This window comes from Merops nubicus, unplaced genomic scaffold, assembly GCF_000691845.1.
Source record: "Merops nubicus isolate BGI_N331 unplaced genomic scaffold, ASM69184v1 scaffold20188, whole genome shotgun sequence".
Taxonomy (NCBI): domain Eukaryota; kingdom Metazoa; phylum Chordata; class Aves; order Coraciiformes; family Meropidae; genus Merops; species Merops nubicus.
The window spans coordinates 26,214-42,776 of record NW_008623889.1 but is presented as its reverse complement, the minus strand read 5'-3'; the positions used below and the strand labels follow the sequence as shown (position 1 = coordinate 42,776).

At 37.9% G+C, this 16,563-nt stretch overlaps 1 protein-coding gene across 1 annotated transcript in view; it reads left to right on the top strand.

The window, feature by feature from the left end:
• Positions 1–317: 317 nt before the first annotated feature.
• Positions 318–16,563, top strand: part of PPIP5K2 (diphosphoinositol pentakisphosphate kinase 2) — a gene marked incomplete at its 5' end in the record, with an annotated part of 36,256 nt that continues 20,010 nt past the window's right edge. Inside the window, 13 exons of the mRNA XM_008945234.1 lie at positions 318–403; positions 1,714–1,874; positions 2,280–2,381; positions 3,404–3,565; positions 4,678–4,799; positions 6,590–6,691; positions 7,252–7,338; positions 9,039–9,114; positions 9,200–9,309; positions 10,328–10,413; positions 11,081–11,206; positions 11,304–11,425; positions 14,121–14,303. Coding sequence (XP_008943482.1) covers positions 318–403; positions 1,714–1,874; positions 2,280–2,381; positions 3,404–3,565; positions 4,678–4,799; positions 6,590–6,691; positions 7,252–7,338; positions 9,039–9,114; positions 9,200–9,309; positions 10,328–10,413; positions 11,081–11,206; positions 11,304–11,425; positions 14,121–14,303 — 1,525 coding nt within the window. The remainder of the gene's footprint in view (positions 404–1,713; positions 1,875–2,279; positions 2,382–3,403; positions 3,566–4,677; positions 4,800–6,589; positions 6,692–7,251; positions 7,339–9,038; positions 9,115–9,199; positions 9,310–10,327; positions 10,414–11,080; positions 11,207–11,303; positions 11,426–14,120; positions 14,304–16,563) is intronic.

Here is a 16,563-nt window from a genome sequence, read left to right as displayed (position 1 = left end):
ATTGCTGGCACTGGCATCAAAGTGGTAACAGTGGCATGGATTGAGGTCCCCCTATTGCCCTGCCAGACTGGAAAAAACAGGACTTGCGTAACAAACTACATTTTTATTGATACTGATGAGATTTCTGCAAGGGCACAGCTGTGTCAGTGACCTTTAAAGTGTTATATTAATGATGAGTACTATTTATGTAATCTTATCCTGTGTGTTTCAAAAAAAAAAAAAATTATTTTTCTTCTTCCTTAATTGTGAACTATAAAACAGAAATGTTGGCAGGGTTTGCTGTGTTACTGTGAAACTTTCTTTGTCTTTTCCTGTAGGAGAGAAGTATATGGTATTCTGAAATCTGAAGGCATTTTACTTCCTCGCTATGCAGTTTTGAATCGTGATCCAAACAATCCCCAAGGTAAAAACTGGTAACTAAAACATCAACCATTGGCATCTCTTTGTTTGTGCTGGAGAACAGTAGTTACGTAGGGGAAAGCTAAATGACACTTGCTGGAGAATTAATTCATTTGTGCAGTGTTTGATTTCCCCTGCAGTTATTTAAAGTATTATTGTGAATTAGCTCCCACTGACTGTCAGGACAATATGTGAAACAGAAAAGGCATTGAAGCACAGTTCATCAATAACAAAAACATCAAGGCTGTTTTGGTCATAAACTCAAAACATACTACCATACCAGCTGCTGTGATGACAATTAACTCCATCCCTGCCAAAGGCAGTACAAGCATGCATCTGAAAGCATGAATCTGAAGCCTGGGGTCATAATCCTCCTACAGCCATCATAGAACAAGTAGAACATAAGGGCCTCCAAAACTCCCAACAGAGGCTCTAGTATGTCACCAAAGACAGCAGCATTCGTGTTGTTATGTTACACACAATAATTAACTAATTTTACTTAGGAAAGTAATATTGACTGAAACAAATCAGGCTAGTGAATACTTTCCTTTCTAACTATAAGCACCTTTATAAGGGAAATCTAGTGACAGATGTGCAGATGATATACTCTGAATATAAATTGGTATTCATTTTTTCTGTACCTGAAAACAAACTTAGCAGCTCAAGAGTAAGAGATAAGAAAAAAAAAAAGAAACTTGAACTATTATTTGGTATAGCTCTTAAGAGGTAGGGAGTGATAGGTTAAACTGTCTGCATAATCTAGGGGGTAAAGGACTCATTTATGCTACAAAAGTGAAATAAAAGTTGCTGCATGCAGCTGACCAGCGATGAGGAATCTCTTCACTACTGATTCTAGAGGACTTAGCCTTATGTGTGTGGTGCATCAATGTGAGACAGTTCTCAGCCTACTAAAACTACTGCTGCAGCCAGGAGCACACTGTGTTCATTTTCCATCTGCCATTCCCTGATACTGCATAGAAAGGCACTGAAGCAAGAGACAAATAGCCCTATACCTGCCTTCAAAACATTTCCAAAAACATGCCACCAATGCAAGCTTATGCATCTGTAGGAGACAATTGCCTGTTTGGCACTGAGGGAATCAACAGAAATCCTGGAACATCGTGTTAGAGTAACATAATACAGATGTTGTACAGGAGACATGTTCATCAGGTTATTGTGCAGTTGGTAATAAATCAGCAAACCAAAAATGTAATATCATCTTTTTATTTCAACCGACATAATTACCCCAAATCTTTAATCATTTAAGTCCATTAATATGTCATTACATCTCTGTTGTTTGCATTGTTTCTTCAGAATGCAACTTGATTGAAGGGGAAGATCATGTGGAAGTGAATGGAGAAGTTTTCCAAAAGCCTTTTGTAGAAAAGCCAGTTAGTGCAGAGGACCACAATGTTTACATTTATTATCCAACATCTGCTGGGGGTGGAAGCCAAAGGCTCTTCCTCTTCCGAAAGGTGAGAGTATTGTACTAAAGCTATAGAAAAGTTGTAGATGACTGAAAGAATTGCAGAATAATTCTGTCCTATCCGTATGTTAGCTGGCAGCTGTTTTGCCATGCTCTGCTTGTGTAGGACTAGTGGCAGATCAGAGAAGCTGATTTCAGGAGAACATGCATGTTGAATGAAGACCCTTTTTCCTTGAGTGGATTGTCAGCCACTGGAAATTCTTAGAGATTAAAGAAGCACACAGTCTCAGTGCACTTTTAGAATCTTCTAAAAATCCTTTGGGAATGATGAAAATCTGCTTGCTTCATTTGATACGGGATGTGTTTTCTCAGTACAGGTGTGTGATTTTAAGGAGTTCTAAAATTTCTCAAACAGTAGCATCTGAGTTCACTAACAGAAAAATATTCATTTCAGATTGGCAGCAGAAGCAGTGTTTATTCACCTGAAAGCAGTGTGAGAAAGACTGGCTCCTATATTTATGAGGAATTCATGCCTACAGATGGCACTGATGTGAAGGTATAACAACTGTGCATTCTTATTCATATTTAGAACAATCAAGTGCTCCAAAAGCTTATCAGTTTTAAAGATGAAAGTATGTATTTGTGTCAAGGATCAATTTTCATGGAGTTTTCATACAGTTGATGAGTTTCCAGAAAGAAAAGTGTCTTGTGACCTGAAGAGATGCAGATGACTTGAGGGGTGGGGACTATTTTGATTACTTATAGTGTAGTAATCGAGCAGCAGCTGTAGACTTTTAACACCCTAAATAAGTAATGGATTTTCTCCATGTAACAATAACATCAGTTTTATATTAGGCAGCTTCACTCGGTGCAGCCTGCTGACTAAATTGCATTTGCAGTCATCTGGTTTAGTTGAATACTTTTTAAATCAAAGCTTGGAGTTTTATTTTTAATTAAAGTGACAGTAGCTCTTTGAGAGCTGCAGACAAGTCTCTTAGAGCATATGCCCCAGTCCTTTCAGTGAGCATTGAAACTGCAGCAGAGTAGATAGCACAGTTACTCTCAAGCCTCTGCCTCATCATGCTAAAACTGGACAGGTCTTTGCTTTGTTTAGTCCTGCCTAAAACCGTTTTTAATGAAGAGGATCACTTAGTCCTGCAGCCAGATTTCCATAATCAAGTAAACTGAAATAACTCTCAAATTAACCTGCTCTCCAAGTTCTTCAGTTGTTTTGGAGAGGAAAATATTCTTTACCTCTGTACCACCATAAGTAAGAAATTCCTTTTTATTCATAATGTTTTATAATTACTATTTTTCTTTATCTGTGCTTCAGCTGTTTTCTCCTCCTGCTTTATGCTAGTTTTTCAATAAATGGTGAGTGTTCTTTGAAGGCAAGTGCTTTAGATACTTCAAGGAAAGTACGTCAGAGGAACCTTTTAAATTATAAAAGCTGCTAGTGGCTTTTAAAGTCGTTACCACATTTCAGGCAGATTTAGCAAAAGGTATGTGTATATTTATGTGTGTGTGTGTTGTAATTTAATTACAGGGAGTAATCAAGTGTACTGTTTTTCAATAAAGGTGTACACAGTAGGTCCAGACTACGCTCATGCTGAAGCTCGGAAGTCTCCAGCTCTGGATGGTAAGGTAGAACGAGATAGTGAAGGAAAAGAAGTGAGGTATCCAGTCATCCTGAATGCAAGAGAGAAGTTAATTGCTTGGAAAGTATGCCTTGCCTTTAAAGTAAGCTGATTACTTTCCTATCTGATCAAACATTTAGTGTTAATTAATTGTTTATTACATGAAATGTCTGTACGATTTTAGTGCACAGAGCCATCAGTGGTAATGTGTGCAGAACTCCTACAAAGCTGAAACATTAAACTTCTACATTGCATCTTTTTTTTAATCTAGAAGAATTCTTCCTTTATTGCATTGAACAGCTCTAGGATGGGTTGCTTATGTTGTATAAGTTTCCTGAATTCACATGTTGCTATTGTTCTTTGCTCATCCACAGTGTAACCGTTCCATGCATAATATGTTCACGCTTTTTGTAATAGTTTCTAAGCTGGCAAAATGCAACTTCAGTGAAGTTTTGGGTGCCTTTGTTACATAGTATTTACATCCGGAACGATATATGTTAATTTGGTACTGGCATGACTAGGTCCTTACTTGAAATGTTTGATAGTTTCCATTTTTATGTAGTTCTAAGAATCACTTGTTCAAAACTTGTATCTCTTGCCCTCCTTTCACCTGTTGTATTAACAGGCTGTCTCTTTTCTTTTTACCTGTGTGTAATTATGATGGCATTCTGGAGCCTGGAGGGTGTGAAGCTATCACCTAGCGAAGTGGGCTCTGGGATCTAAACCAGTAATCTGTTGAAATAGCATCTAGTATCTCGTACTGCTCATGTCGATACTGTAACAATGTCAAAACTATCCTGTCAAATTTAGATTTGGGCAAAAATGGTTTTATTTGATTTTGCCATTTCTTGCCTACTACCCTTAAGAACTGTCTGTGTGGGGAATGCACTGTCAGAATGGGGAATTTGTGGGCCCATTATTGCTTATGCTCTAAGTCTTGAAGTGGAGTTTGTGCACATGCGAACTTGACCTTCAATACTGATACTGCTAGGGATATGCAGGAAGGGTAAACTTAAGGTGAGAATATAAACTTAGAATTAGGAAGATGTTTGGATGACATGAGCAAACCTGACATGGAACTGGCAAAAGATACTAAGTATGAAATCTGTTATTTTTGTCATGTTTTCACATGGATGCCATGTTAAAATGTAGTTTATTTACAATAACATTCTAAGGAAGGTGATCAATGACTTGAACTTTCATTCTTAAAAACAGCAAACAGTTTGTGGCTTTGATTTGCTGCGTGCTAATGGACAGTCCTATGTCTGTGATGTGAATGGCTTCAGTTTTGTGAAAAACTCCATGAAATACTATGATGATTGTGCTAAGATCCTGGGGTAAGAGTTTACTGATTTATTTCAGGAGTTTTGCCTATTCACTCTATTGTATGTGACTATAGTTTATGTACTATTTATTCCATATGTCATAATAACTAAATATAAAATATTAAAAAGAATTCTAAATCAGTAGGTAAATCTCAAATTCCTTATTCCTAAAATCACCTAGAACATCAGAGTGTTTTGTGAACACTTAAAGCTAACTGAATAAGTATTTTGAAAGCCAGAGTAAGTTCTTAAAGGTAGTTGAGATTTTTTTTCAAGTAGAGAAGCACTACTGGGTGGTTGTGCTGGCTGCTGTTTAATATGTGCTCAACTTAATGTATGTTGTCCTTGATCTGAAGCTGATGTATATTTGTGGATTTCATACTGGTAAATCCAAACTGATTCAGTGTCAAGATGTTTTCTGTCATACCATCTTCTCTCTGCTACTGGCAGCAAAAACAGGTATAACTAGGGATCATACAGAATTGGGTAGTGAATTCTTACACCACTGAAATGGTGCCCTCAGCGTCAGCTTATTCCATTTTGGGCAGTTATTAACTGGCTTTACAGCAAGATTGCACTAATGAGATACAGTATGGCTTTCTGCCTTATCAAGTAGTCCTGATAATAAAAAAAGATATATTATTAAACAGAGGAAGAGCTAAGCTGAAATCCTAGGTAACAACTGTAGTCTTGGGTACTTAGGCCACTTCTTGAGTGAGAGTTAAAGTTCTCAGACACGTTCTGATTTCCCTTTATGCAAACTGTTGTAGCTTTTGAATTCTCTGAAAAAAGTTATTTTATAATTTTTTTCCTTATGTATTATTCATTAATGTAATACATTTCAGTATTAAGTAACAACAGATTTTTTTCTAGCTCTTTAGAAATTAAATTCTGGCTTATGCTACTTTAAGATGCACGTTAGGTTTTTTTCCCCATTGTGTTACTACTTCTCGTGTAGGTGTTAATTTAAAGTTCAGTGTATTTTGATGAAATACTTTTTAAATCTTGCTAATGTTCTGTTTCCCAACTTTCTCTAGGTGTAGGGAGTGCTATTATTTTGTTATTTTGATCAGAGACTTAAGTTATTTCTCCAGTTCTATCACAGCAACTTTTGAGGAACTACCACCAAAGATACTAGTTACTCTTTGACAAGAATGGCTTGCTGATTATTTCAGCTAGGCCATGGAGTCATGTGTCTGAACGTTTAAATGAACAAGATGAAATCCTATGCAAGGAACTCCTTTAGCAACTGGAATTCCTAAAGAGGGAATGGCCTCAAGCTGCTCCAGGGGAGGTTTAGACTGGACATTAGGAAGAACTTTTCACTGAAAGGGTTATCAGGTATTGGAACGTGCTGCCTAGGGAGGTGGTTTGAGTCCCTGTCCCTGGGTGTGAGTCACCATCCCAGCCCTGCAGATGTGGTGCCTGGGGTATGGCTTAGAGGTGGACTTAGTAGAGTTGGGTTAGTGGTTGGACTCTAGGATCTTGAAAGTCTTTTCCAAGCCAAGTGATTCTGTGATTGAAAAACTGAGGTTTCTTACAGATCCAGGGCCATTACTCTATTGTTAACTTTGTAGAAGTTGTAGCAGCTTTAAATTGTTGTTTAAGTAGGTATTTATTGTACAATTAAAAGAAAAATATGTACCTAGAGACTAAAGACCATTAGTAATCTGAAACCACATTGATAAAAATGCATGTATATATTATCTATTTGGCTTGGAGTTTGTATGTGTTGTATAAGCTGTGCTTTAAGCTTCATGTTTTTTTTTTTCTGTTTGTTTGTTTTTTAACCCCCTTTTTAGAAATATCATAATGAGAGAACTTGCTCCCCAGTTTCAGATACCATGGTCGATTCCTTTGGAAGCTGAAGACATCCCTATTGTGCCAACTACTTCTGGAACAATGTAAGAAAATAGTAGCTACACCTGCATTGTACAAAATCCTGATGTAACTTTTGTGTGAATTTTTTTTTCTCTTCACAAGGTATGCCCACTTTGACCTATGAACGCTTGTTTTGTGTGGTGAAAACAAGGAAGGAATCACAATTGCTATGCCAGCAATCAGAGTTTCTGACCCTTAGTCAAGCTGAGTATAGAACAGCGGATTCTCAAGTGTAGCGTCTCTTATGCATAGCTTCCTTCACTGCTAATCATTGTTCCAGCACCAACTTAATATGCGCTTCTAATAAACATGCTTTCTCATTTAATGAACCTCAAAATTGTTGTTTTAAAAACTACTTAAAATAGCTGTTCTGTAGTTATCAAAGGCTTAAAATCAATGTTCATGTATTATATCTTTAAATCATTTTAAGTTAACCTTGTATTCTTGCATCTCCTCCCATCACTTCTGTAGTTATGTCAGATAACTACAACTTTGTCAATTGTCTTAATTCATGATGGTTTTGCTATTAAATAAAAGATCCTGAGATACAGAATTGTGAAATACAACTCTCTTGAAATTTCAGGATGGAGCTTAGATGTGTTATAGCTGTAATACGCCATGGGGACCGAACACCAAAACAAAAAATGAAAATGGAAGTAAAACATCAGAAGTAAGCAGAATCTTGGTTAAAATTGTTTTGGATGCTTTAGAGCAGAGCTGACTTCTTGGGGATGTGCAAGCAATGAATTGAGCAGGAATTGCATCATACAAGTTGTTTTTTGCTTTATCTTTTAAATCTTAACTGATTTTGCAGTTAAAGTATTAATTAAGTTAATTAGCTAATTAACTAATTAATCAACTTACACTTAACAAGTATGCACCACTCTTGCTAACAGGACTATCAAATTACTTCCACTGACTTCCTTCATCATATGCTTGTGGAGGAGTGGCTGGAAAGCTGCCTGGTGGAAAAGGACCTGGGGGTGTTGGTGGATAGCTGACTGAACATGAGCCAGCAGTGTGCCCAGGTGGCCAAGAAGGCCAATGGCATCCTGGCCTGGCTCAGAAACAGTGTGACCTGCAGGAGTAGGGAGGTGATCATGCCCCTGGACTCGGCACTGGTGAGACCACACCTTGAGTCCTGTGTCCAGTTTTGGGAACCACAGGATAAGAAGGACATGGAAGTGCTGGAGCAGGTCCAGAGAAGGGCAGCGAGGCTGGTGAGAGGGCTGGAAAAAATGTCTTGTGAGGAGTGGCTGAGGGAACTGGGGTTGTTTAGTGGGGAGGAGACTGAGGGGAGACCTTGTTGCTCTACGACTACCTAAAAGGAGGTTGCAGTGAGGCTGATGTTGATCTCTTCTCTCAATTCTATCATTCATTACTGATGATAGGACGAGAGGAAATGGCCTCAAGTTGTGCCAGGGGAGGTTTCAATTAGATATTAGGAAGAATTTCTTTACTGGGGAAGTGGTGAGGCACTGGACTGGGCTGCCCAGGGTGGTGGTGGAGTCATCATCCCTGTTGAAAAAATGAGTAGCTGTAGCAGTTGAGGCTATGGTCTAGTGGTTAGGGAAATGTTGGGTTGAAGGTTGGACTTAAAGGTCCTAGAGGTCCTTTCCAGCCGTCATGTTTCTATGCTTCTGTGCTGTGCCTTGTGAACAGTCCTGCTTGACCTTAGCGAAAATGAATTTGTCTCTGTAGATATCTTTATTCAAAATGATGCAGCAAAGATTATTTCTGGTTCACCATTTATTTGACTGTGACTCCTGTCTTTCCTTCTCTATCACAACTGTTCTTGTGTGCGCTGTCATCTTACTGCACCACCTTTTTGTATTTTACTTTTGCCAAAGTTTCATGACTTTGGATTTCTTGTATATTGCTTTTTACGGCAGAATTCATAAAGTGCTGTACATAATTGACTTAGGGTTAGCTACAGTTTCAGTAAAAAGCAATTATTTGGTTTGGGACTGGTTTCTTGCATGCAGACATACATGCTGTAAAACAGTAGGACTGACTGGTCTTTTGGTATTTTTGGTGCCTACTTCTGTTCACGCTTATGCTTGAAGATGAAGAATACATGAGTGTTATGTCATTTTATATATAGACTATTTTCTGGGTTTTATTTTTAACACTGAAGGAGTGAATAATGGAATATTTTTAGTGCTCTTATTTCTTTAATGTATTGAGGATTTCCTTGAGAAATGGGATTTGCATGAAGGTTGCTTTGACATCTTTAGTATGGATTTGAACATGCTTTTCAAATAGTTTAAAGGTGCTAATTTTAGACTGCCTTAAGTTTAACAGCCACTTGTTCAAGTAGTATTTTGATTTATTAACTGCAGTTTTTAATTAATATTCTTTCTCTTAAAGATTCTTTGATCTCTTTGAAAAATGTGAAGGATATAAATCTGGAAAACTGAAACTAAAAAAACCAAAACAGTTGCAGGCAAGTTTGTCTTTATTTTCTTGCTATGCTATTTTATAAGTAGAACATTATTGATTTAAGTAAATCCTATGCTTCCTTTCTTTAGGAAGTGCTTGATATAGCAAGGCAACTCCTTGTAGAGCTTGGGCAAAACAATGATTCTGAAATTGAAGAAAGTAAAGCAAAACTTGAACAGCTAAAGACTGTGTTAGAAATGTAAGTGTCTAATTTTCAAGCCTCATAGCAATGAAGTTGTATTTGCTATTTTGACCTGTTTGACCACATACTACTTGGATTGCAATGGTTATCAAATATGTAATGATATATTAATTCAAGCACAAGGGTTATCAAGAGAAAAGATGTCGTGTTGGACACTATGAAGGAGAACTGGACCATATCTCTGTTTTATGTCTGTATCTTTTTAATTGAACTCCTGCTTTATCCAGTGTCTCAGTATACTTCCAGTGTGAAAAGTTACTTTCTTTGTTCTCAAATTTTATGTTCTTGAATGTTTTTAAAATTAAAGTACCTGAGTGCAGTCTGCTCTTGCAGTGACGTAATGAAGTTTAATGGAACCAGTGGGAACTTTTACTGTCTGTACTGTCTACTTACACAAACTTTGAGGATTCCAAATAAGGCTTTGTATATTAAGCCTGAAATATTTAATTAAAAACAAACAAACCTTAAGGCTTCAAGGTTTGTTAAAGATATGGCATCTCAGAACTCTGAATAGTAGTAGGTAGCTTTGATTTTTTAAAAATTAGATCATAGACAATTATTGAAATTTATTACAATTGTTTGAAAAACTATGTTCTGCTTGAGAGCTTATTTGGCCAACAAAATAGAAGCTGTGTTCACTACCTGATCAGATTCTGGATACTGATAGTCACTGTAGTTGTGAATCTCAATAGATAACTTACTCGTGCTTTCTGTAAGTGCCTTTTTTTTTTTTTTTTTTTTTCAGTTTTATGTTCAATGTTGTGACAAAACATAGTAGGTAGTATTTTTAGAAGTTTCATTATAGAATGGTTGGTATTTCTGTAGTCGGTTCTGTGCTTGTTGAGTTAGGTTTGTCCTAAACACTTCTTCAATAACTGGTAGTCAAATGTGCAAATCAATGAGCAGCATAGGTTTATTGTGTCCTGTTAAAGGATCATAACAGGTTTGGAGGAAAATACTTAAAATGGGGTGCGCTGTCTTTTCCCCCCTCACTTTCTCATTTTTCATACCTCAGGTATGGGCGGTTTTCAGGCATAAATCGCAAAGTGCAGTTAACATATCTTCCTCATGGCTGCCCAAAGACTTCCAGTGAAGAGGAAGGTATTGTGTTACTTTTGTACCTAGTCACTTAATATCGTGTGTTTAAATAGTCATGAACTAGCAGTATAACATGTCTGGATGTTAAGAAGGAATACATTGCTTTGAATTAATGTTTGTATTGTTGGCAGATATTCAGTGTCTCTTAATCTGCTGACTGGTACACCTATATAGTAAATGTGTACTCTAACACTGTTTACTTGTAGCAGAAAGGTAAGCTGAAAAGAAACTTCAGTGATTCACCAAAGGTGGTGTTTTGAGGCCAGAATGAGAAAATCCCATTGAACATTTATTGCTGTCTTTAAAACTTTTATAAGCTTTTCTGGTCCTTGACCCATGGCTGTTGACTGAAATAACTGTAGAGTATTTAGCATATAATTTGTTTTAATTTTTCTGTCTCAGTTGACTTTTTGCTTCAGATTTAATGCTAAATATTTTTCTGTTACTCTTTTCCTGTGATTTAATTGCTTCAAGTTTCTCTGTTTTAAGGCCCATTTAGTTCTCCAGTTAAATGTTTTTTAATGTTAGAATGGTCTTAAAGAATCATAGTGTTGAAGAGATCCTTTACTGAAGGGACTACATAGTCCAAATACTTCTGTTCATCTGCAAAAAAAAAAAAAGGATATAAAACATAATTCACTACTAAACTCCTCTCTCTGTGTACAATTAGATAATAGAAGAAATGAGCCATCCCTGCTTCTGGTTCTAAAATGGGGAGGAGAATTGACCCCTGCAGGCAGGGTTCAAGCAGAGGAGCTTGGAAGAGCTTTCAGGTGTATGTATCCAGGTGGACAAGGTAAAAAAAAAAAATAATATTTTTTAAAAATTTGTTGAATGGCATAAATCCCTTTTGAAGTACAAAAAGAGAGTTTGAGCAAAATGTTTTTTGGTAGGAGATTATGCTGGATTTCCTGGATGTGGTTTACTTAGATTACATAGCACTTACCGACACGATCTCAAAATCTACGCTTCCGATGAGGGACGAGTTCAGATGACTGCAGCAGCTTTTGCAAAGGTACAATGTGAAACTGTATTTTCAATTTTAAAAATTCTGGTATTCTCAGGTTTGAGTATTTTAAAGACTGGGGAGATATATGGTTTACTAGAGTCCACAGTGTATACCAAGCCTGTGTCTTAAAAGAACTGTGCTTTCAAAGAGTATTTAGTTCAGTGTGAAGAAGTATCCAGTTAATGTGCCAAGCATTTGGAATTCTTGAGCAGCTGTGGGCAGGTTTTAATTACACAGCAATATACCATAGTCCTTTCCAGTAGCAACTTCCAAAAGCATAGAATCATTGAATATTTGGGGTTGGAAGGGACCTTAAACATCATCTAATTCCAAGGTGTCATGGGCAGGGGCACCTTCCACTAGACCAGGTTGCTCCATGCCCCATCCAACACTTGGATCACTTCCAGGCCTTGGAACTTCTTGGAACACTTCTGGATTGGATGGGAGGCATCCATAACTTCTCTGGACAGCTTGTTTCAGTCTCTCATCACCGTCTTGTAACAATTTTTTTTTTCCATCCATCTAGTCTGAATCTACCCTATTTTATTTTAAAACCAGTACACCTTGTCCTATTGCAGGAAGCCCTGCCAAAAAGTCTGTCCCCATCTCTTTTGTAAGCCCCTTTCAAGTATTGAAAGGCCACAATAAGGTCTTCCCAGAGCCTTCTCTTCTCCAGGCTAAGCGACCCCAGCTCTCTCAGCCTGTCCTCGTAGGAGAGGTGCTCCAGCCTCTCTGTGGCCTTCGTCTGGCCCGCTCCAGCAGGTCCCTGTCGTTCTTACATAGGGGGCCCTGGAGCTGGACACAGGACTCCAGGTGGGGTCTCTTCAGAGCAGAGCAGGGACAGAATTGCCTCGCATGACCTGCTTGGCATGCTTCTTTTGATGCAGCCTAGGATGCAGTTGGCAACATTTTCAGTTTCCACCTTGCTTATTCATTTAGGGCTTACTGTCCTCAAATTTTGTCAGCTTTCTGTGACAGATAGGGTGTGTGTGTATTGGCTAGAACACAATCAGAATTGATTTGAGATGATGTACTCATTTTACATGAGCAAAAATCACATTTTTCATGCACTTAGGACCAGGTGATTTGAAGTTCAAAAAGCAACACTTTTCATTGAAGCCACGTTTTGGTTATTGATTTCTAACTGTAGAGAGCAAGTCAGGGGTTTTGAAGGTATTAGAAATGTGGAATTAATGTGCTACTTTGCACATATTTCAATACAAAATTGTAGAGACTATACATTCATGCGTTTTTGGAAATTAATAGAAGTACGTTAAAGTTTTTACAAGAGACTGATGTTTAAAACCCGTGAACTTATTTTTTTTTTTTTGTTACAGATACATATTTATAGGAAATGTTAATATAAAACACATCATTCAGAGCTTCCTATGTCTGTAAAGCTTGCCAAAGAGTTCTTTTACCCCTCTGCATGCTAGGCATATTTCTCTTTTTCTCCTCCTCCCCAGAATCCCTTTGCATGCATACTGTTTGTGCTTGTTAATATTTTATTCAGTTATCTCCTCACTTCAATCATACAGATCCTTTAATTGTGTGAGAGGATGCAAACAGTGCAAGTGTTACATAAATACTTCTTAGGTGAGTGAGTTTTAGTAACAATACGGAGTGATAAGAGAGGTTCAGGTTTCAAGGGACCTGCAATCAGGAGGCTTCATCCAGTTATGTTAAGAAAGCTTCATCTATTTCCCTTTTTAAATAGGGTGATCTGCAGTGGGGGCTCACCATAATGTTTCCCTGTGCTTATTTGCCCTCTCATCCCTACAAATAAGATCTCAGCCTGTCACTGGTGAAGGTCCCAGTGTTTAAGCTGCTCCTTTATCTACAGCCTAACTCTTCCTCTGCCTTCTTGGCTTCTAAAAGGCCCTGTATCTAGCAATAGCAAAACTCAATCCCCCACATCTTTGTAATCTGAATGTACTTAAAGCTCTGCAAATGTTCAGAATTCTTATTTCTCCCATTTGTTTCCATGCTGCATGTGTTGGTGCAGAAGTGTTTCAACCATCTGTCTTTTCTTCTTGTTAGCAGACTTGATGAGGCAAAATCCTATTTCCTTCCTTAACCCAGAGCACTTCTGTTGGTAGAAAAGAAACAGAAATTTCCAGTTGTCTCAATTTTTGGAAATGTCCATTCACCTTTTGTAGCCTTTGATTTGTCCTGTACCACACAGGGTTTGGGCTTTTGCCTCTGCAGGGTCTCTGCAAAGACACTGTGTCTTTCCTGTTTGTCCTCCCAGATGCTATTTGTTTTGCTGAACTCTTGCCATCACTACCGTCTGGTGACTCTGTGCCTTGAGCAGAGCATGTCCCCCACAAGTGAAGCTGCTTTTTTCCCAGCTTCTGGGAGAAGGCACTGTACAGTCCCTGCAACCCAAGACCTGAACAACTACCCCAAGAGCAATTTTGGCACCACTGAGATGCTACTATTTGAGCTGATGCTGGGGAGTATGGTCTATGATATGTCACCATTACTGTTGCACCCACTGTATAGCAATCCTGCACACCAAAAGCAGTGTTTCACAGGGGCCATTTCTGTGCAAATATCTGCAGTATTGGCCAGGTCCTTGTTTATCTCGCCCATAGGCAAGTGATACAATATTGAGTTTAAATTTTGGTTGGTTTTCTTAAGATAACCTTATATTCTCATTGTTGTCTGTTTGCCTCATTGATTTTATTATTTGCTTCAGGGACTACTGGCCTTAGAGGGAGAGCTGACTCCTATTCTTGTCCAGATGGTAAAAAGTGCTAATATGAATGGTCTGCTGGACAGTGACAGCGATTCCTTAAGCAGCTGTCAGCATCGTGTAAAAGCGAGACTCCATGAAATTCTACAGAGAGACAGAGAATTTACTGCTGATGACTATGATAAGGTTAGCATTATGATTAGCTTCCTATGAAATTGAATATATAGCCATGCAAATTCTTGTGTAAAAGTAATGAGCAGGGATTTTATATATCTGTTTTGAAAAATTGTGTTCTTGCATATAGCTTGAACTAGAAAGGAAGCTGTACTAGTTATGTTACTAGATCTTTTGAGCTGTCTTGCAATTTGAATAATCATAATAGCTACAAACTTTTAAACAGTAGATAGGAACCTCATTCATAAATATTTTTCATACCATTAACAATATATTAATTGTTGAAGAAATGAAACTATTATACTGTTCACACTTTCTCTAGTTCTTACTTTGATGATGTGTGCTATTACAAAATATATTGCATACCTGCTGCAGTTATTTCAATATTTAATCTACTACAAGGCCTTCTTTTTAACCTCTTAAGAGTATTATGATACTGAAAACTGGTAGAATACTTTCTAACCAGCGAAAGAAAATTTCTCATTAACATACTGCATTAGTGCTTTATATATTAATAGAGTTTGTGCCAACTTAGCATAGAACACACATGATTGTTCCTAGTTTTAAATGTAAGTAATGTTGGTTATTTTTAAGAAACTTTTCTCTTTCAATTGCCCTAATTCTGATATAACAACTGAATACAAGTCCGTTATTGAAAACCAGTTTTCCTACTGTGCACGTGTACTCTATGTGGATTCATTTAAACATACAGATTAAAAGTATTATTCCAACCACAGCCAGCAGTGGATTCAGCAGCACTTGAAAAAGGTGGGAGACTATCAGGTGTAAAGGATTGTGGTGGGTTAACACTGGCTGAGCAAGAGGTGCCTAGCAAGTCACTCTATCACCCTCCCCCTTTCCTCTCCCTCTGGCACAGACCAGAATGGGAAATGAAAATAAGAAGAGGGCAAAACCCCTTGTAGGTAAAAACGAAGGCAGTTTAACTGGAAAGCAAAGGCAAGTAATGCCACGTGTGGAAATTAAGAGGAAAAAAAATTTATTCTCTACTTCCCATCAGCAGGCAATGTGTGGCCCCTACCTGGGAGGCAGGGCTCCAAAACGTGTAGTGGTTGCTCCAGAGGATCAAGGAGTACCCACCCACCCCCTCCTTTGTACCAGCTTTGTAGTTGAGCAGACATCATCTGGTTCGGAATATCCCTTTGGTCAGTTTGGGTCAGCTGTCCTGGTTGTGTCCCATCCCAAGCTCCTGCCCCCCCATCCCACTGTGGGGGAATGTTCAGAAGAGCCTTGGTGCTGAGCCAGCACTGCTCAGTGGTGCTCACAGCATGGGTGTTGTCAACTCCCTTCTGACTCCCAGCACCACAGCTCTGCACCAGGAGGGCTGCATCGGGAAAATCAGCTCAGCCAGACCCGATACAAGGATTTATTTCCCCCTTCTTCTTGCTGTATAGATATAAGGGGATTTGAAATGTGGCTGGAACTAATAGTGCATACACTTCTAAGACAGTATTGAAAATCACTATCCTTTGGGATTATAAAGCGATAATAACTTTGTTTGGTGGTTTTTTTTATTAATTTTTTTTTATTAACTCACTTGCTGTTTGAGAAAACAATATGGTTTGGTTCTTTTCTGTGCCAAAGCACCTTTCCTGTTGATTTACTTGGTCATAAAAGGGAGGGAGGAACTGCTTACTATTAAGTAGAAGACAAAAGTTTTCCATATCCGAATTATCATCTGAGGAAACTGGGGAAAGTACCAATATGTATGGATGTTGTGTATTATTGTTTAATACAGTTTCTTACTTTTGGTTATGGAGACTTTTTTTAAGAAACGAAACTAAGCCTTACTTACATGGATATTGACTCTATTGTTTCAGTAATACTTGATGGTAGTCAGTTGTAGCTTCTGCAGGTTCTGTAATTGAGTCAGCTCTGAAAGATGTCTGGTATGTTCCTGATATATGTGCATTTAGAGGGTTTCTTTTGTTTGTGTTTGTGTGCTGCAGTCCTGTAGAAATAAAAAACTAAACCAGGAAGAGAGAAACTTTTTTTCAGGTATCAGTTACTCCTGCAAATCTGGTTCTTCCAGTTATGCCAGATAGGGTACTTTATAGAATAAAAAGGATTTTGTGATACACAGCCTAACGATAACATTTCTTACAGAATTTTTTATAAGCTTTTGAATACAATAGTTACTTGAAACGAAATGATGGGAAGTTGTTAAGTACTTTTAAAGTTCTAAATGTCTTTCCACTTTTCCTGTCTGGGAACAAAAGGAGTTTTACCTTTCAGTATATTTTCTTAGATCCTC